The sequence below is a fragment of the Megascapheus bottae genome, chromosome 5, assembly GCF_031878675.1.
Source record: "Megascapheus bottae isolate mThoBot1 chromosome 5, mThoBot2.hap1, whole genome shotgun sequence".
NCBI classification, from domain to species: domain Eukaryota; kingdom Metazoa; phylum Chordata; class Mammalia; order Rodentia; family Geomyidae; genus Megascapheus; species Megascapheus bottae.
Window position 1 is genome coordinate 73857276 of NC_143513.1, and position 20681 is coordinate 73877956.

The following is a 20681-nucleotide window of genomic DNA, read 5'->3' on the forward strand; positions in this document are numbered from 1 at the left end:
CCCAGTGAATGATGTTATTTTATCTTGTCTGTTGGCTATATAGAATTCCATTGTATATATGTGCCACATTTTTTGTATCCATTCATATGCAGTAGGGCATCTGGGTTGTTTCCATCGCTTGGCTATTGTGAATAGTGCAGAGATGAACATAGCTGAGCAGGTGTCCTTATCATATCCTGGGTTATGATGCTCAGGATAGATGCCCAGGAGTGGTATGACAGGATTATAGGGAAGGTCTATTTTTAGTTTTTGGAGAAAGCTCCACACTGCTTTCCAGGGTGGTTGTACTAGTTCACATCCCCACCAGCAGTGCAATAGGGTTCCTCTTTCTCCACATCCCCACCAGCATTTGTCACTTCCTGAGTTCAGAAAATTGGCCATTCTGATTGGGGTAAGATGTTAGCTTAGGGTTGTTTTTATTTGTGTTTCCTTTATGACCATGGATGATGAACATTTTCTCATAATGGCTGGATTTTTTTTGTTTTTTACATTTTAACCTCTTCTTTTGGTCTTTTTTTTTTCCCCGTGGGTCATGGAGCTTGAACTTGGCCTGGGCACTGTCCTTGAGCTCTTCAGCTCAAAGCTATTGCTCTACCCTTGAGCCAAGCCCCACTTCCTAGGGGTTAACTGGAGATAAGGGTCTCAGGTTCTTTTGCACCCGGGCTGGCTTTGAACCTTGATCCTCAGATCTCAGCCTTCCGAGTAGCTAGGATTACAGGAGTGAATTACTATGCCCCACATACCTGGTCTTCTTAAATAAATCATTCTACATTTCTCAAATATAAGACTAACTTAAATATTTTTTGTATTTCTTGAAATATTTTCATCATATAACAGAGAATTAAATCACCCATATGTGACTCTCAGTTCTACAATTCCAAGGGAAAAAAACCCAAATGCCAATTGTTCCCTTACCTCATGCACACCTAAACAGGTTCAAAGCTGTAAAGGGTATCAGTAAAGGAATGACATTTTTGGAGTTGTCACACCTAGATTCAATATCTAGACACTTTGGGGAGGTTCATAAGAAAATCCTAATGGTCTTAGCACATCTAGATGTGTGTGGAGTCCCTTGGTGGTCACCTATAGCAAGTGGATTTGTATCAGTTATCCCACAGGGTTGATATGGGGCTCGTGTGTTACGACTTACAACAGGGCTGGGGAGCCCACACTCACTCCTTAGAGAGTAATAACAGCTGCTCTCTGGCATGCATCAGCTGATCATGCCAAGTCTAACTCCACATCGGGGATGGAAGGCCATGAACAAGAGCTGCTTCACTCCCACTTACACAAGAAGCCACTTGCTGACTCTAATTGGAGGTCCTGAGAACCAAGCACTCCAGGCCTGTTCAGTTGCTGACAGAGTACCCTCAACACAATCTGGAGCAAAAGGATGCTTCACCTGATGGCACCTCTACCAAGCTTCCCTCGACAACCCTTTTAAAGGGCTGAGAGGCGTTCCATGAGCATCAGCAGCCCAGACTCTGGACAGATGGCTATACTCCCACTGTTGCTGCTACTTAGGCAACAGAGGCCTTGCTATATATTCTTCCTTATTTGGCAGTGCGACTCAATGCTTGCTCTCAGTGGTGCTCTTATGGTAGTTCTAGGGTTCTTTAGGGTCCAAGCCTCTGTGCAAGTGGGGAGGTCCTGAAAGCACATTAATTGAATGAAATCAGCCATGGTCTGACTATCTAAGGATGGCAACAAGGAACAAAGAATATCTTGTTCCTGACCATGTCTGACCAGAATCATTGTATTTGCAGCCACTTCTGAGTCATTCTAGCAGTGTTTGGGGCCTGCTGGTAGCCTCCCTGAGTCCTCCCTATAATCCTCTGCAGCTGACAGAGGTAAGAGGCAGAGGCATTCATACTGAAAGGTGGGCTGTCTGCTTTGACTACATAAAAAAAAAAACTTCATTTTAGGCTTTGGGGAATGATCTGAAGTGACTCCATTAACCTCAGCATTCCTTCTCTGCCATCAAATGGAAGATCATAAGATGGCAGAACATGTTGAACATTGACAAAGCAAATGAAAAATGGAAGGTAGGGCAATCAGTTCATTATAGATGTGAGTAGGTAACAGCTTTTAACTGTGTAGACACTGCTTTGATGCTGTATTGAGTCTGTTTGCCAAGAATCCTGAAGACATAAGGCAAGTAGAAGCCAGTGCACCTAGATACCAGGCTTTGAGTCTCTCCTGATTTGCACTGTGCTCACCTATCAGAACCCATGCTCCAATGGCTGAGCTCTCTTGAAACCCTGGTGTAAGACTAAGGAATGTGGGGGGGGTGGGGGAGGGGTGAGAAGGGATATCCTGTAAGTCAAAAATAATTAACCAAGACCACATTGCTGGATGCTGGTGGCTCACACTTGTAATCCTACCTACTAAGGAGGCTGAGATCTGAGGATCGCAGTTCAAAGCCAGCCTGGGCACTAAAGTCCAGGAGGCTCTTATCTCCAGTTAACTACTAGAAAACCAGAAGTGCCACATGTGTCTCAAGGGATAAAGTGCTAACCTTGAGCTGAAGAGCTCAGGGATAACACCCAGGCCCAGAGTTCAAGCCCCATGACCTACAAAATTATATAAACATAATAAACAGCATCTTTGATTAGCTGATTTTCACTAAGAAGTAAAGGGAAAAAACAAGAGAAAAAAAGTAAGATGGAATGAGAAAAAATGAAGGTGACATACATCTTTAATGAATGCCAGTAAGACACCATTTGAGTGGAGAGCCTATTTTGTATTTACATATACCCCATTATACTTATAAGCCATCTCCTTTGAGGCAGTGGAAGGAATTCTAGTGAATTGTCAGTAAATAACTCAATATTGATTGTTCCTTGACTATAAAAGGGAATCTTGGGTCTCTGTCTCTCCCAAGACTTACTAAAATGTCTACATTACAAAATACCTCTTTGAAGGGCTAATAGGTATAAATTATTCCATGAAATCTCCACAGATCATCGGAGGCCGCATCTGTTATCATGGGAACCATGCATAGGACAGTCGCATGAGGCCATCCTTGCTTGGACTGATGCCATGGCGGTCAGAAACATATTGCATACACACACAAGTGTGGAGAAGTAACAGAACCTAATCATGTGTTTAGTTTTTACCTGTTCAGTGTCGATAAGAGAAATCACTGTGGAGGATCCTAAGATCTCAGAGTGCCTATACATCTAACATCTAGAACAAAACACATCAGCAGTGATAATTACTATAACATTGACAGAAATATCTTAATGAGGGAACGAGTGACATTTTGAAATGATTTTGGATCCTAGCTGATATCACAACTTGAATTCTGGGCCTGGGCATTGTCCCTAAGCTCTTCAGCTCAAGGCTAGCGTTCTACCATGATGAGCCACAGTCCCACTTCCAACTTTTTCTTCTTTATTTATGCCAGTCCTGGGCTTGAACTCAGGGCCTAAGCACTGTTTGTGGACTTTCTCAAAGCTAGAGCTTTACCACTTGAGCCTCAGCACCACTTCCGGCTTTTTTAATGTATGTGGTAACTGAGGAATCAAACCCGGCTCTTCATGCACGCTAGGCAAGCACTCCACCACTAAGCCAAACTCCCGGACCCCCTTTTTCTTTTCTTCTCCAAGAAAGATCCATAGTTGAAACACGGGATTAACCTTGGAAATGACTGAAGAAAATGAAAGGAAAGAAACAATCTCTTAAGAGAACCTAAAATTAGTATTCTGAAGTTTAGAGAATGAGAAAGCAAGTAAAACTTCACAAATCTTTCAAAATGACAAAGTGAATGCCAGGTTTCACTCTATAGGCTCTTTTGTGGCTCACCCTACCCTGTTCTTGATGTGACTTTATCATCCATATTGTATTTGTATTATCCCTGATGTATCTTTTCTCATATGCATCGACATGAATGCATCCAAATCCCCTTTGCTCTTCCTACGGTTTCCCCATGGCCTCCTCACTGGGTATCCCATTTCCCATCAGTCTCCCTGACACTGCCAACAGACCATTCCAAATCCCCCCCACCACAGGACAAAGGGTACACAGATGTGAGGAGAGCTGGCACTAAGAAAGCTAACAGCAGTCATCCTGTCTCAGCAGGAAGGTGGTGGTCGTTTCTCTCTAGGACCAGAGGCAAAATTTAAAAAAAAGAAAAAAGAAAGAAAGAAAGAAAAGACTGAGGGCAAAATAAAATTGGAGCAAACAAAGTAAGCCATTGAAATAAAAAAGGAAATGCATGAGTGGGGTTCCTATCAGGAAAAGCAGCAGGGGAAATGATGGGGGATGGGGAGCGGGTAGAGGACATGCAGAGAATGACAACCAAAGAGCAAAATGCTCATGCTCATGGTGGAAAAGCCACAAAAACAAAACAAAACAAAAAATCACCCCACAAGTGTCTTGGGGTGGTAAACTAGGGGAAGGGTATGGGGAAATACGATGGCTGAAGAGAGTTGAAAAGAACTACTCTGAGGAGTCCCAACCAGAATTCCTGCCTCTTTAACCTCTGCCATTTCTTTGGGATTGTTCCTGCTTTTTATTCTTCACTCTTTTCAATCCTTTAAATATTCAGATTCAAGTTTTCCACAAAGAAAAGCAGCATGTTGTATGTGTGAGAAAAGCAGCCCAAGGGAAGATGCCTCCTGAGACTTTTTGAGAACACACCACAGCTTACAAGGTATTTCAATGAACTCTCTGAGGGAAAAAAATGTATTGTTGATGGTTGAGCTTGGGAGGGTAACTCATGGCTCATGGCTCTTTCTCAGAAAATGTTCTCTGGATTGTGGATGGCACTCTATAAACCCATTCCTAAGGAATCCTGGGATGAAACAGAGGAGAGAGGCCCTCTGAGGAGGAAGGATGCTTTGAGCTAACTATCAACTTAAGGGCCACATAAAATATGAATTATATATCTTGAAAAAGATCCACTGGTGGCTTAGTGGTAGAGTACTTGCCTAGTATGCAAGTAGCTCGATTCCTCAGTACCATATGAACAGGAAAGGCTGGTAGTGGTGCTGTGGCTCTAGCGGTAGAGCGGTAACCTAGCCTTGCGATAAGAAACTCAGGCTCAGGGACTGTGCATAAGCCCTGAATTCAAGTACCAGGATTGACAAAAAAAAAAAAAAAATAGATCCACTGGCTCTTCAGAACTATACCCTAGAGCATAGTCTTTTCAGTTTAGATTATTTGAAGTCATTAGATAAATAAGAACTAAATTCAAACTAAAAAGAAAAGGAAGAATGTGTAAAAGATTTACACCACTCAGCGAATTAGAGTTCTGTCTTGATCATTGGAATATATAAAAGTTCACTTATTCATTTTATTTATATGAATTCAAATGCATCAGACATACCTACGGCAAATCTGATGCTTCTTCATAAATACAATAGCATAATCTGGTATTTACCCCTAAATCTCAGACTTCCAGGGGTCTCTTAGATAAAGCTGTATTTTGGAGAGTGGTGGGAGTAGGGAGGAAAGCAGCAGAAGGAAATTCCAAAGTTATCATCATTATTAAGTTAGGAGAAACTATTCCCATCAGCAGAAGTCCCATTAAGGAAGTGATTACAGAGTAGAAGCAGCGTTATGTTTCATATTTACTCATTCCTGACTTTATGAACACTATAATTTAAAGGCATTTTTATAATTTAAGAGAGATGAATAAGTCTGCAAGGATAATTTTCAATTCCAAAATGCTCAGGTTAATCTAAATTGTACCAGCAATGAAATACATTAAAAAACAAACAGTTGAAGTAAAGTGCTTAGCTCTTCCAGAACTACATAAATTGTGCTATATCAAAAGAGTTTTTATACCAGTATTCTTAACTAAATTGATGAGATGGGTGGTAATGATAAAGCTGACTATAGTTCTTAAAAATGAATTTCAATATAGATTTAAAGTTTCTACCATTGAATTATAATAGTAAAGGGTTTTTTTTTTTAGATTTTTTTTTTGTCAGTCCTGGGCCTTGAACTTGGGACCTGAGCACTGTCCTTGGGCTTTCTCAACGCTAGAGCTCTTCCACTGGAGCCACAGCATTATTTCCAGCTTTTTTCTATGTATGAGGTGCCAAGGAATTGAACCTGGGTCTTCGTGCATGCTAGGCAAGCACTCTACCATTAGGCCAAACTCCTGGTCCCAGTAAAGGTTTTTGGTTTGTTTTTTGTTTCTGTTTTTTAAAATGCCATCCACAAGAAAGACTGTGATCCCTGGACTAAGATTTTATTGTCAAACAGAAAGGATGGATTTTCAACAGTATCTCCATAGTCTTTTTCTCAGGTACACAATGGCCAATCTAGCAATCCTGGCCAGGTAGGGATGGGAAAAGGTATCTCCTAAGATTTTGGTAACTATTTTCCAGAGTGAAATTGACATAATGACAGGGAATCTCAAATGTTTTCTCATGAATACGACTACTAAATCACTTCCAAAAGTTAACCAACTTTCTGCACTGGAAAAAAAAGGAGCAGCCTTTAAAAGCAAGAACGATTTCCTCTGTGATCTATGGTGTGGGCAGAGTTGGATTGGGTAAATCTCCCTTTGTAAAAGACTCTGCAGATCAACAAGAACCTCATTTCCCATTGGAACATTGGGCTCGGATCAAAGTTCTTAAGTGACCAGCATACTGGATTCATTTGATGCCACAGAAAGTATATGGGTCCTGCTCTATATGTGAGATCAGACAGGCCCTTTGAAAAAGTGCTACCATTTGAGCAGAGGAGGCAGAGGCCTCAGGGAAGGAGGGAAAAGCCAGGACTCTTTTAGGAGTGTATTCTGTGCCTCCTCATGAGTGTCCCTGGAAAGACTCAGCTGAGGGCTGAGTGCTTTGTGCTTGCTTTTTAGTGTAAGTATGTCTCAAAGATTGCATGGGAGATCCTATGCTTAAAGCACATGTTAGCTTGTTTTTTTGTCAGTCCTGGGGCTCGAACTGGATGCTGGGGCCTGGATGCTGTCCCTGAGCTTCATTTAATCAAACTAGCACTCTATCACTGAGCCACAGTGTCACTGGATTTTTCTGAGTAATTTATTTGAGAATCTAAAGGACGTTCCTACCCAAGCTGGCTAGAGCCTTGATCCTCACATCTCAGCCTTCTGAGTAGGTAGGATGACCCGTGTAAGTTTCCTGGTGCCTGGCTAAGGATATGGTTTTCACCTAGTAAGGAGAACTTGAAGGGATTCCCAGATGAGTCAGAAATTCAGATAGTGAGAGGAGAGAATCTCATCTGAATCTGAGAGTGCAGAACAGATGAGGACAGAGGTAAAAGCATTCCTACCAAATATTCACTGTTTATTCTACCAAGGGCAGAGCCTGTCTCCCCAATATTGGGGTCTGGGCCAGCCTGATAACTTATATGACCAGCAGAATAGAGTGGAGGAGAGGTTCAGTTTCTCTGCCTCTCTCAGGATATCTTTTCCTTAGAAACTCCAAGAACTCTATGCTATGAACAAGATTGGGATGAAAGACCCCATATAGATAAAGGCTCAGCTGTCCTGACCCTACCAGCTACCCTTCAGCTCCAGTAACATTAAAATCTATCTTACATAGAGCCTTGATCCTAAAAGGTGACACATTGAGGATGAGAACAAAGAGTGTAAAGGTAGGTATAAACAACACAGGGAGAAAAGGTAATTCCTGTAAGATGTGGTCAGTCATTTAAGTTGTTACTAAGCTTTTCACCTAACCCCAGAGAGAGTGCTGGATGCCTTCAGTTTACAAGAAAACAAGCCATCTGCTTGAGAAGAAGGGGAGACTGGGAAGATTGGGAAATATCTAGAAGATGCCAGCTAATATTCATCTCCTCAGCTCCCTCCCTCCCCCCCACCCCCTGTCCCTGAGACCCTGAGCTCAGTGCAGTAGAAATCCTGACAACTTTTTTTTTTAACCAAGTAACAGAGAAGGGTGTGGCTTAATTCATGTGTTGTGCTCCAATATTTGATTGTGCTTTTCATTAGATTTTGGGGAAATCACATGGGTAACAAAAATGACCTATGGTTTGTATGTGTGCATTGGTTGAGGGAAGGGGGTTGGTGTGTATATTAAATAGCAGAAATTGTACTATTATTACTTTTGCAAGTCTTAACCAAGAGGATACTTTTTTTTTCTGGTTGTGGGGCTTGAACTTTGAGCTTTGGCACTGTCCCATAGCTCTTCAGCTCAAGCCTAGGGCTCTACCACTTGAGCCACAGTGCCACTTCAGGTTTTCTGGTGATTAATTGGAGATAGGAGTCTCATGGACTTCTGTGCCCAGGCTAGCTTTGAACCATGATCCTAAGAGGGTACTTTTAACTGCAGTAGTTACAATGATCAGGAAAGTAGGAGATGGAATGAGATTGGCTTAGAATCATTTAACCCAACCATGGGGGCGGGGGAGAGGATTCTACAAATGTCTTTTCTCACCTTTACTCTCCCCATTCTTTTCTCCCCTCCCCTTTCCTCCCATCCCCTCTCTCTTTCCCTCCCATCTTCTTTCCCTTCCTCCCAGTACTGGGGCCTGAACTCAGTGTCTAAGTACTGTTCCTTAATGTTTTTATTCAAAGCTACCATTCTATCACTTGAGCCAGAGTTCTACTTGAAGTCTTATGGACTTTCCTGCCTGAGTTGGCATTGAACCACAATCCTTAGATCTCAGACTCCTGAGTAGTTAGGATTATAACCATGAACCACTGACACTAGACAAATAATTCTTGAATTCCTACTCTCCTGCCTTAATAATCTTTCTCTTTTCTTGTAACATTCTTTCTATTGCGGTTCTGACTAAGGTTTCATGAGAATTCTCCCGTGGTGAGCAGGCTCTGAAGAAAGAGTAATTTGATACAATTGACAGTCCAATACTATACATAAATACTTTCTGTAAAGATTAAATGATAGAATGGGTTTAGTATGGCCATTTGACAGATTATTTGTGCTTGATAAATGGTGCTTTGTTATCTACGTGTGAAATTTTAAAGCATTGACATTCCGCTGCTTAGAATTTATTTCTGTACACAATCAGGTCCCCTTCAGCTCAAAATTGTTTGAAAACAGTGCCTGTATTCTATTTCTGTGTGTGTGTCAATCTACAAAGGCACAGTTCCTATTAGCCATGTTACAGATAATTTGCTTAGTGAACAGGATATGATTCATTTTCTGAGCTGCATTAAAGGAGTAACAAAAGGGACATAAACTTGTTATCTACTATCTAATGAATGCAAAATGGGCAGGCCACAGACTTACCATTCTCACACACACATACACACACACACACACACACACACACACACACAGAGCCTCCTAAATCTCCCTATATGCAGATCACAGATCCCAATACATGTTGTCCACTTCTTTTCCCTTACAACCAGTCAAGTGAACAGATTTTCCTTCCTCTGCCCATGATTTTCCTGTATTTTATTTCCAGAAGCACTGCAAACATGAGAAGTTAGATGTAATGTCCCCATTTGGTGCTCATCATATCTTTATGCTTCTCACAGATGTTTAGAGACAGATGTTATATCATCTGCTACATTCAGAAAATGATCTAACACTAAATTAGAAATGCATTCAAAGTGTTCTGGGAGGTAAGTGTGGTTTGTCGGTCAAACAGACAGGCATTAATGCTGGGAATTTTCTTTTTCTTTTTTTGTGGATCATGGGGCTTGAACTCAGAACTGGGCGCTGTCCTTGAGCTCTTCAACTCAAGGCTACCGCCCTACCCTGAGCCAAGCCCCACTTCCCATTTTCTAGAGGGTAATTGGAGAGAAGAGTCTCAGGTCCTTTTGCACCCGGGCTGGCTCTGAATCTTAATCTTCAGATCTCAGCCTCCTGATTAGATAGGATTACAGGCATGACCCACTGGGCCCAGCTCAATGCTGGAAATTTTCAAGGAGAACAAATACTGACTTGAGTAGCAAAGATGAATGAGAACCAAGGAATCAAAACTGAGAAAGTAAAGTCTGCTGTAGTGGAACCTCCTATCATCCCAGCATTCAGAAAGCCGAGACAGGAGGATGTGGCGTTCAAGACTAACTTGAGCAACACATTAAATCTCATCTCAAAACAATAACAAAACAAAAAGAACTGCAGAAGAATAAGATGATAAAGCTTAATGTATGGGTTACTTTTTGGGTGGTGGTAGATTCAGAGTTGTGCCCAAACTGAGAAACCAAAAGAAAAAAAAAATCATATTCATGAATTCTTAGAATAATAACTTGGGATTAGAGGCTAACCCTAGGTACTTAAGTTATAAAATATTCTAAATTAGAGAACAATATGCCAACCTGGATTTGTTTTGGGTATTTTTCTGTCATTAATTAACCTTCCAAAATAGCCTAAATAAATATATAACCATGAAAGCTGTTTTTATCAATTGCTTGGTTAAGATGGCCCACACATGGTACTGGTCAGGGAGATAGCCAAAAGCTGGTGAGAATGTCTCCCACTGTGAAGAAAGCTTAGATGACTGTTGGCTTAGAAGACGCCATGGTGAATTTCCTGGATAAATAAGGGGGCTGTGCCTACTCACCGTGGTCAAGGATATATTTCACAATCTCCCCGTTGCCAGTTTTAGCTGCGTAGTGAAGGAGTGAGCAGTGGTCTGGTCCCTGAATTAGTAGACTGCCTCCATTTTTATAGCTTTCCATGAGCTGGAAGAAAGACATACAGAAAGCAGCTCAGACAGAATAACGAAACAAGGAGAATGGCCACCCAGCCATAAAAGAAGGGGGAAAAAAAGAGTCATGAAGCAAACCACAAATGTTTCCAGCTTCAGAAGATACAGAGAAAATTCAAAGAGATCAAGTGTCATTCTCGGACTGTGTCATCATTCACCCAGACAGCCGCCATGCCAACCAACCCTCAGAACCTCTGTGGGTATTGAACGAATAGCTCAGGGAAACTGAAAATGTGCTGAATTGCTTTCTATTCTTTTCTTTTCTCTGCTGAGCCCTGGTCTCTGTCTCAAAGGAATGAGAGATGAGAACAAAAACATCCTGAGGTTGGCCAACACTCTCTGCAGTGAGAATAATTATAACTACAAGCAGAAAAGAGATTGTGTGTGCTTCGCAAAGCTGCTTTTCTGTGTCCTTTAGTTGTTCTTTCACCTTTAATAAACCTTACTACAAATACAGAGAGCTGCTTCTCTTCAGTCCTGCACAAAAGTTTGCATGATTGTGTGCATCTATGTACATGCACACACACATGTACACACACACATCTGAAGTCTGACCAGGTGCCTATAAGAAATCAGGTATCACATACCAAGCTAGGGTAGTGATAATCCGCAGGACAGGAACTAGACTAGCATGGGGGACATAGTTGTTAGTGTGTGAGATACAAACTAGGGAAGAGGAGAATCAGAATTGGGCGTGAGACTTTGAACACTACAGAAAGTACAATGAAACCTTGCTCTCCAAATTTCAGGACAAATAGCCCACTTGTGAAGCTCTAAAATGTAGTGTGTGGACAAGTGAGAAAAAAAAACCACACAGGTCTTAAGCAAAGATAAAATACAACTCAGTCACTGGCTTCGACAGGAAGGACAGAGGGATGAAGAATTACACAGAAGCGGAGAGGGGCTGACGGGAGGAAACCAGGAAAAGCAAAGCAGGATATGGGAAAGGAGCTTGGAAGTAGAATGGAAGTAACCCCAGAACCTACAGGAACTGTCAGCCTTAAGCTGTGCCACATCTCAGTATGGAAAAGAGAATTTTGTTCTGTTCAACTACACTGTCCTGTGAGACATTTCCCACCTCCAGCCCCCACCACTGTGAATGGGCAGCTGCCCAAAGGATGACAATACAGACCCAGGCACACTCCAACACCTTGCCCTTCCCTGAGGCTGTTAAGCATGGTGGCAAGTACACTAGCTCCTTGGCATCTTATGTAGCACAGTGATACAAGTACTAGTCTAGATAAGTGGGGGAGGGGCTCTTAAGGTCTTTTGTTCCCTAGCTGACCTACCCATCCCACTCTATCTCTCTTTGTGTCTCCTCTCTGTGTGTCTGTCTTTGCCTCTGACTCTCCTTCTGTTCCCTCCTCTCTCTGTCTCTCTCCTTCTGTCTCTGTTTCTCTATCTCTTACTTGTGTATCTGTCTCTCTTTTTTCTTCTCTCTCTGTTATTATCTCTGTCTGTGCCTGTGCTTCTTTCTCTTTTTGTCTCTTTCCCTCCCTCCCTCCCCCCTCATCCTCTCTTTTCTATATCTGTAGTGATCTCTATCTATCTCTTCCTTATACGCAAAATACCACTTTACTATTTGATGTGTACTGTGATTTCCACACAGAAGAGAGAAATGAGAGAATACTGTGAAGATGAGACACAGAAAGGAGGAAAAACTTGGGACTTGAAAGGAAAAATTATACGTAAGGAAGGAAAAGGCTGAAAAATAAAAATTCTCAGCTTGAACTCAGGGCCTGGGTGCTTGGTATCTCTAAGCTTTCTTGCTCATGGCTAGCACTCTATCCCTGGAGGCACAGCTCCACTTCCAGGTTTTGGGTAGTTTAATTGGGGATAAGGTGTCTCCCAGATTTTCCTGCCTGGGTTGTTTTTGAATCTCAATTCTCAGATCTCAGTCTTCTGAGTATCTAGGATTATAGGCATAAGCCACCTGAACCTGGCTATACTTCCTTTTTTCACTAAATGAAATGTCACTAAATCACGTCTCAGCCACTTAGGGAATGGGTATAAGATAAAATGTAAGATAATTAATTGGGCATAGCAAATTCCCATATTTCAAATCATTCTCTGTTAAGTAGGAAAAAATGGAGTGATACATTCCAGGACCTGAGAAATTGGTTGCTTACCCTAAAAGCATATTGAAGATGGAATGAAAAGGTATGAAATGTACAGTATTTTTCAAAATTTTCTGGCTTAGAAGCAATTCAGAGCAAGGACAGAGCTTCCTTGCTATGGAAGTGAATGTGGCTCCTTGCAAGGCTAGGATGGTGTTCACTCACCACTGCTGAGAATGGTAAGACTCATACATGCACTGCTGAGGAGCACTTCCTCACCAACGACCGCTGCTGACACTACCATCTAAAACACAGCGCAGAGGCCATTGTCAGAGTCATGTGCCTACAAATGGCAGCTGGCTGACATACTTCCCCCTAACCTGTTAGAAATGTAGGCCAAGTGTTGAGGTATTTAACAGATGCAGGAAGGAAGGAAGGAAAGATGGATGGAAGGAAGAGAGGGAGGGAGGGAGGGAGGGAAGGAGGGAGGGAGGGAAGAAAAAAAGGAGGAAGAAAGGGTTAAAAAAATCCAAGAAATGAGACAGTAAAGAAAAGAAGACAAAGGAAAAGGTAGTTGTAAGCTCTTGGGTTTCTCAGTGTGCACTACCAGCTTGCTACATGGGCTGAAGAGATGGCGGCACAGGCTGCAGGCACAGGCGGCTCCATGTCCTAGGGCAGACCAACGCCAGTGAGGTTTACACAGTCACATGAGCATTCATAAACCCCCATGCCAGAAATGACTATGAAACTAAGAAGAACTTGAGAATGCTGGTAGACTATATTATGTTAGCTCTGTAAAAGAACACAGAGTAACTTGGTAGTATATATATATATATTATATATATACACAATATATGGTATATATAGTATATATATACCATACTATACTGTACTATACTATATATATATAGTATATATAGTATATATATATATATAATAGCTAACATTTTAGAGTCATTCTTTTTTAGCAGGGGCAGCTTTGACAGCTCTTCCACGTACTATACTATATATATACTGTACTATACTATATATATATAGTATATATAGTATATATATATATATAATAGCTAACATTTTAGAGTCATTCTTTTTTAGCAGGGGCAGCTTTGACAGCTCTTCCACGTATCATTCAGCCCTTATCACAAATCAAGGAAAGATACATTGCCATAGTATCATCCCATTTTACAGACTAAAAGTAAGCAGAGGCAAAATGAATAATTATTGCATAAAGCCACACATAGAAGTGAATACTAGAACCATCATCTGAACTCAATCATGCCGGTGGTGGGTCCTTTCCTATCCTGTGAATTAAATTCACCAGCAAATGGAAACACACATTGAAGTGTTCAGAATAAACCAGACAATCCTTTGTGGTTGAATTACCCCTGGAGTATGATTATAATAATGGAAAATAGAAGCCCTGGGCTCTAGAATGTATTTCTGGGTCACGTCCAGGTTATTCCTACAGACGTGTCCATCCTAACTGCTGTCTCTTTAAATTCGTTAAATGTCAGCAAGAATGCTGAGCAGAAATCCTGGGCAATGTGTTCATTGCCTCCTTGGAATATAGGGTTCATGCTAACGAATCCAGGCTAGTCCCAATCAGGGAATTCTACTTCAAGCCCTTTGCTATTGGGAGACACTGGCATGCTATGGGAGTTCCTCTCATTCCCTCTTCTTAGTCCCCAAAAGGCATCCTTCCTCTGTCTCCTCAGCTGGGGCAGATAACTGACCTATGGGCTCTTGAAATTTGGTGAGGCATGATGCTGACTTAGAGTTCTAACAGAACCACCAAAGTTTTGATAGGAGGGTATCTTACCTTCATAAGATCACCAGCTATGACTGCCTGCAAAATCGCTGTGGAAGACAAAAGAGAGAGACATCTCATTAGTAGAAAACCCTCTCCTAAGGGGTCTTCTACAAAAGGATGGGTGAACGCATTGCAGAGGAAGTCTACCTTTTGATAGGAACCAGAAAAGGAGAAATATGCCAACATTTGCATCTTGATCAAACAGATGAAGACCTGCGGTATCAATCTCATTCACTATGCCAGAGCCTTCCTGCATCCCCTCCTCATCCTCCACTCCCAGCCCTGGTATACTAAAGACAACAGAACCTTTAGAATCACGTCAATTGGATTCAAATGTTAGCTTAAGAGTTGTGGAGAAGTGGGTGAACCATTTAAAACGAGCCTCACTTTCCACAATAGTAAGAGATAAAGTAGATCATCTTTCTTTCTGGCGATCTCTTCAGTTCAAGCCCAACGCCCTACCCCTTGAGTTACAGTGCCACTTTCAGTTTTCTGGAAATTAGAGATAAGAGTCTCATGAACTTTCATGCCTGAGCTGGCTTTGAACCGTGATCCTCAGAACTCAGCCTCCTGAATAGCTAGGATTACATGTGTGAGCCACCAGCGCCAGTTTATGGGTTCTTTCTCTTTCTCTCCCTCCCTCCCTCTCTCCCTCCCTCCCTTCCTTCCTTCCTTCCTTCCTTCCTTCCTTCCTTCCTTCCTTCCTTCCTTCCTTCCTTCCACTCCTTTCCTCTGTTTGCCTGTCTGTCTGTCCATCTGTCTGTCTCTCTCTCTGTGTTATAGGACTGTATATTGAACTAAGAATGTGAGTACTGACTTTTTCACTCAGGCTGGCATTTTACCACTTGAGCCACAGCTCCACTTTGTACTTTATGAGTATGTGTGGTTAATAGGAGATAAAAGCCTCACAAATTTTCCTGTGTAGGCTGGCATTGAGCTGAGATCTTCACATCTCAGTTTCCTGAGTAGCTGGGATTATAGACCTAAGCCCCTGGCACTGAGTGGATTTTTTTTTTTTTGCCAGTTCCTCCTACTTTGTTCTCTAGGAATTCAAAGAATCTTTTAAACTATAAATGTTATAATGATGAGTAAATACTCATTGCTGCAAGTGAACATGAAAAGTACTAGAGATAGCAAAGAGAAGGAAGTCTATTTTAATTTCATTCTGGAGAGAATAACCATATGTGTGTCACTAATTTTGTAGATGACTATTGTGAAAAGAGCTCTGGTAACTTAAATGAGTTGTAACAAAATATAATACATTACAGGGGGAAATAGATGTGCATCTGAAAACTATTATGACCCCCAAAGGGAGCTATTTATATCAGTGTGGAAATGGCTTCTTGAGTAAATTTTCATTCAGTATTAGTCAAACATACAGTAGGAAAGCACAAGCCAAGGGTAAGCAGATGCAAATGGCAGGGATTGTTACATTCATTCATGGCCACTGAGTACCCCACTTAGCCAAGGCAGAAATCTTGCAATTTATGGTGAAGAGAAGGGAAGTTTCATTACGAGAAGAAGGAGAAAGCAAGAAGACAAATGAAGGAAAATGGCGAAAAGGAAGGGACTGGGGAAAGGTTCCTTTCATTCAAAGCTATAGCAATGCTGGATTTCCATCACCCTCCAAATCCTAGGGTGATCATTTGCATTTTGCAGTCATACTCAAACTAGTAGTTGCGCTGACTGCTCAAATAAGAGTAAAAGCAGGAGGACAAAGACAGAAATGTAACAGCAAGGGAATGAATAGAAGGCTACGTGTCAAAAGAACCCAAGAAAACGTCATCCTCTCTTCATTTTGTAAATGTGACTCTAGTGTTTTAAGTAAATTGTCTCTCTTAAGGCAGAGACCCATTTCACATCACAATGCAGTCATCTATCCAGCCCCCCCAAAAGGTTCACTATATAAAGAGCTCTATTAGACTCTAAGAAGCAGAAAATACCACCATCAGGATCACCTTATTGTGGAAAAAATGTTGGGTGAAGGTGTAATTTCAACATCACTATTTATGAGGTGGGCACATGAAATGGGTTCTTCAATCTTTCCCATTCAATTTTCTCCTCTGCAAATGGGGCGAGCAATTGTACTTCTCATCTCTATAGCAGTAACCAAAGTATAAAAAGTGTTTTATAGCTGGGTGTGGTGGCTCACAGCTATAATCCTAGCTACACAGGAGGCTGAGATCTGAGGATCAAGGTTTAAAGCCAACCATGGGCACAAAAGGACCTGAGACTCTTATCTCTAATGGGGAAATGGAGCTTGGCTCAAGGCTAGGGTGGTAGCCTTGAGCTGAAGAGCTCAGAGACAGCACCCAGGCCAGAGTTCAAGCCCTTGATTCATACACACACACACACACACACACACACACACACACACACGCACACACACACACACGTTTTATAATGCGGGGTGCTCATGGCTCACACCTATAATTCTAGTTGCTCAGGAGGCTGAAATCTGAGGATCATGGTTCAAAGCCAGCCCAGTCAGCAAAGACTGTAAGATTCATCTCCAATTAACCACCAAAAAGCAAAAAGCTAACTTGCAGCTCAAGCCTGGAGCACAAAAGCTCAGGAACAGCACCCAGGCCCTGAATTCAAGCCATAGCACTGGCATTCAAAAGGAGGTATAGACTGTAATTGAGGGAGGATTTCACTGCTTTAATGACTGCATGCAAGTGTATGAAAAGATACATGAACCATTTAGAAGGAGCCTTCTAGTAAAGATAAACTTGGCATGTAAGTTGGATAGACATTCCTCTGTTAACACAGCACCTATAAGAAGAGAAGCATTGATAAGGAACTAGCCAAAGGCAGTGCTTGAATTCTAGGCAGAAAACATGGCAGAGGACAAAGAAGGAGAAAGTAAAGTTGGAGAAAGTCTTATAAATCATGGTTGTTGTCTTGGCTGCAGGGGAGGAAGCTAGTAAAAAGGGGCAGATGATTATTCACAATAGCCAAGATATGGATACAGCCCAGAAGCCCACAATAGATGAGTGGATCAAAAAAAAAGTGTGGTACCTATGTAAAGTGGAATTTTACACAGCCATTAGAAAAAATGAAACAATGTCATCTACAAGGAAATGGATGGAAGTAGAATAAATTACAAATTATGTTAAGTGAGGATACTCTTAGGAGAGAAACACAAAGGCACCGTGCCAAAGTGCATCTTCATGGTTATATAAAATAATATGCATATTGAAAAGAACTTCAACACATGGACACAAGAGACCTTTTTTTCTTTTTAGTCTATCTATATATTAGTTCTAATTTAAATTTTTTGATGATTCTTCTTTACCTAAGATAGGGTGCCTTCAAGCATTTATTTTTGGAAAGGTTGAAGGAAGGTACAGAACTCAAGGGAAGAAGGGTGAAAACGCAGCAATGAAACTCACTGGACTCTGATGAAAGTGAACTATGCGTCTGGTGGGTGGAGATGGGAAGGAGGCACTGGGAGAGAATGAGGGAGCACAGGACACTGTACGAAAGAAAAATGTATTCATTACCTGACGTGGCAATTGTAATCCCTCTGTATCTCACCTCTATAGTAACAATAAAGTAAATTAATAAACACATATATGTGTACACACACACACACACACACACAAAGGGCAGATGAATGGAGAGAGGAATTATAAGCAAATACAGGCAGAATATTTAATGTACAAGCTTAAAATGGAACTAGAAAGTTGGATAAGGCAGGTGAAGGTATGAGCAAAGTGTTGAAAATAATGGGAGGGGTGACTCCAGCAAGAAACACACACATAAACGTTAAATGGAAATCCCATGTACAACTATGCAAAGATAATAATAATTAAAAAGAAGGTCACAGATGTGAGGGAACCATGAAGTTTGTATTTTTATACCCCAAGGTATTCTCTTGATTCTAGTAGCATATCCAGATTTCAGGGGAAAAGGGAGGAAATTTTCATGAGGGAACACTCCATATATAAAGCCTTGGAATAGATAAAAGCAGAGTCTCTGGTTTCAAGACCATGTCTCAGAACTCAAAAGCTCAGAAACACACAGAGAGTAGGAGACAAAGAAAGAAGAAAGGAGAAAGAAATTTCACCCGGGTCAGTCTATTTATACAGCACAGCTAATTTCTCAACAACTCCATCCACAAAAGAGGCCCAGTTGGAATATACTGTTCAGCTACACAGTTCACAGATTTCTTAAGAGTTTTGATCCAACTCATTCATAAAGTAGAATAAATTCTCAAAGGAAGAGCAGAAGTCACAAGTAGAAGTTAAAAGTTATAGTGCCCAGCGTACCACTGTATTTCATACCTGTAATCCAAGCTATTCACGAGACTGAGAAAGAGAGGATCCCAGGTCAAGGTCAACTCAAATCTTTTTCTTTCTTTCTTTCTTTCTTTCTTTCTTTCCTTCTTTCTTTCTTTCTTTCACTTCAGGCTTGAACTCAAGGCTTTGGAGCTGTTTCTGAGATTTGTTGTTGTTGTTGTTGTTGTTGTTGTTTAAGGCTAGTGATCTACCACTTTGAGCCACTGCACCACTTCTGGTTTTCTGGTGGTCAATCGGAAATAAGAGTTTCACGGACTTTATCGCCTGGGCTAGTTTGAACTGCAATTCTCAGTTCTCAGCCTCCTGAGTAGCTAAGATTATGGATGTAAGCCAGCGGCACTTGGTGACAAATTTTTTTTCCAGTCCTGGGACTTGAACTCAGGACCTGAGCACTGTCCTTGAGCTTTCTCAAGGCTAGTGCTCCACCACTTGAGCCACAGCACCACTTCTGGCTTTTTTTCTATGTATGTGGTACTGAGGAATCGAACCTGGGTCAGTGCATGCTAGGCAAGCACTCTACCACGAGGCCAAACTCCTGGCCTGACTAATAGTTTTTGAGACCCTCCATCTTAACCAATGAAAAAGCTGGGCATAGTACAACTAATCTCATATTTACGTATCAGACCAAATATGTAAATAAGAACAAGATTATATTAAAGGAAATAATTTAAGCTAAAAAAAACTGGACACATGGCTCAAAAGATATAGTCCCTTAGGCTAGGCCTGTGGCCTAGTGGTAGAGTGCTTGCCTAGCATGCAGAAAACCCTGGGTTCAATTCCTCAGTACTAGATCACAGAAGAAGCTGGAAGTGGTGCTGTGGCTCAGTGGTAGAGCACTATTCTTTTTTTTTTTTAACTGTATTTTTTTTTGTCTTTTCTTTTTTGGCACTGGGGATCGAACCCAGGACGTTGCACTTCCTAGGCAAGCGCTTTGCCATTGAGCTACATCCCAGCCCAAGCACTATTCTTGAGAAAGCTCAAGGCTCTAAGTTCAAGCCCCAGTACTGGCAAAAAAAAAAAAAAAAAAAAAAAAAAAAAAGAGAGAGAGAATTAGATTCCAGCCTAGAAAGTATTGAGTGGTTCAGACCACATACTGCCCCTCCCCAGAACAAAGAATAAAGAAGCCGTGATGCCTAAGACCTCTATATTGCCTCATGAGAAGTAGACAGTAATATCCTATGTAACCTGCTACACAGATGCACATATTCCCTTCCAGTGGGTACCCACCAAGACTGGGCACTTGACTAAAGAGTTCAAACCAAGTCAGGCACCATACAAAGGTCATTTTGCAGGCCACTTCCATTCTGCTCTTCCCCTTCTCAAAATACAGCTATGACCCGCTCTTAGCTTCTTTTCCCTCAAGGCTCAGGGCCAGAGCTTCTTTCAGCTTCTACTTTTGTTATTTATGCTTGTTGGTTTCCAACAGCCTCCCAGTGTGAAGTCCCCATGAATAGAGAGAGGATCACATAACAGAATCATAACCACAAATAATTTCCATTGTACTGGAGATGCAAAGCATGAATATTTATTTTTAAGCCAGGCAATACACCCAAGGGTAGCTATTATGCAAACATTATTAGGAACAAGGCTCACTTCTCTCTCTTGATTAATGTCCTTTGCTATGAAGACTGTTGTTTAAGATTTCCTCTGCATAAAGACAGCCTGAAGCCATTAATATTCCACCCCCAACCACAAACTTCTGAAAGATCAAGCTGAAAACAAATAATGAGCTGTTATGATTACAGTATTATTCCTTATTTCATAAGCTCTGAGTATTCCTTTATGGCCTCTTCAAAACTATTTCACACAAAAAATAAATAAATGAATAAAACAATGCTTCAACTTTCCCAAAGTGAGAGAAGTCAAATTGTTGCTAGGATATAT

General features: G+C 41.4%; 1 protein-coding gene across 3 annotated transcripts in view; it reads right to left on the reverse strand.

Moving 5' to 3' along the window:
- Positions 1–20681, reverse strand: part of Dgki (diacylglycerol kinase iota) — a 402899-nt gene that overhangs the window by 9568 nt on the left and 372650 nt on the right. For all 3 annotated transcript variants that reach the window (XM_090333372.1, XM_090333371.1, XM_090333370.1), the window contains 2 exons: positions 14503–14540; positions 10480–10600 (listed from right to left, as the gene is read on the reverse strand). In XM_090333372.1, coding sequence (XP_090189498.1) covers positions 10480–10600; positions 14503–14540 — 159 coding nt within the window. The remainder of the gene's footprint in view (positions 1–10479; positions 10601–14502; positions 14541–20681) is intronic.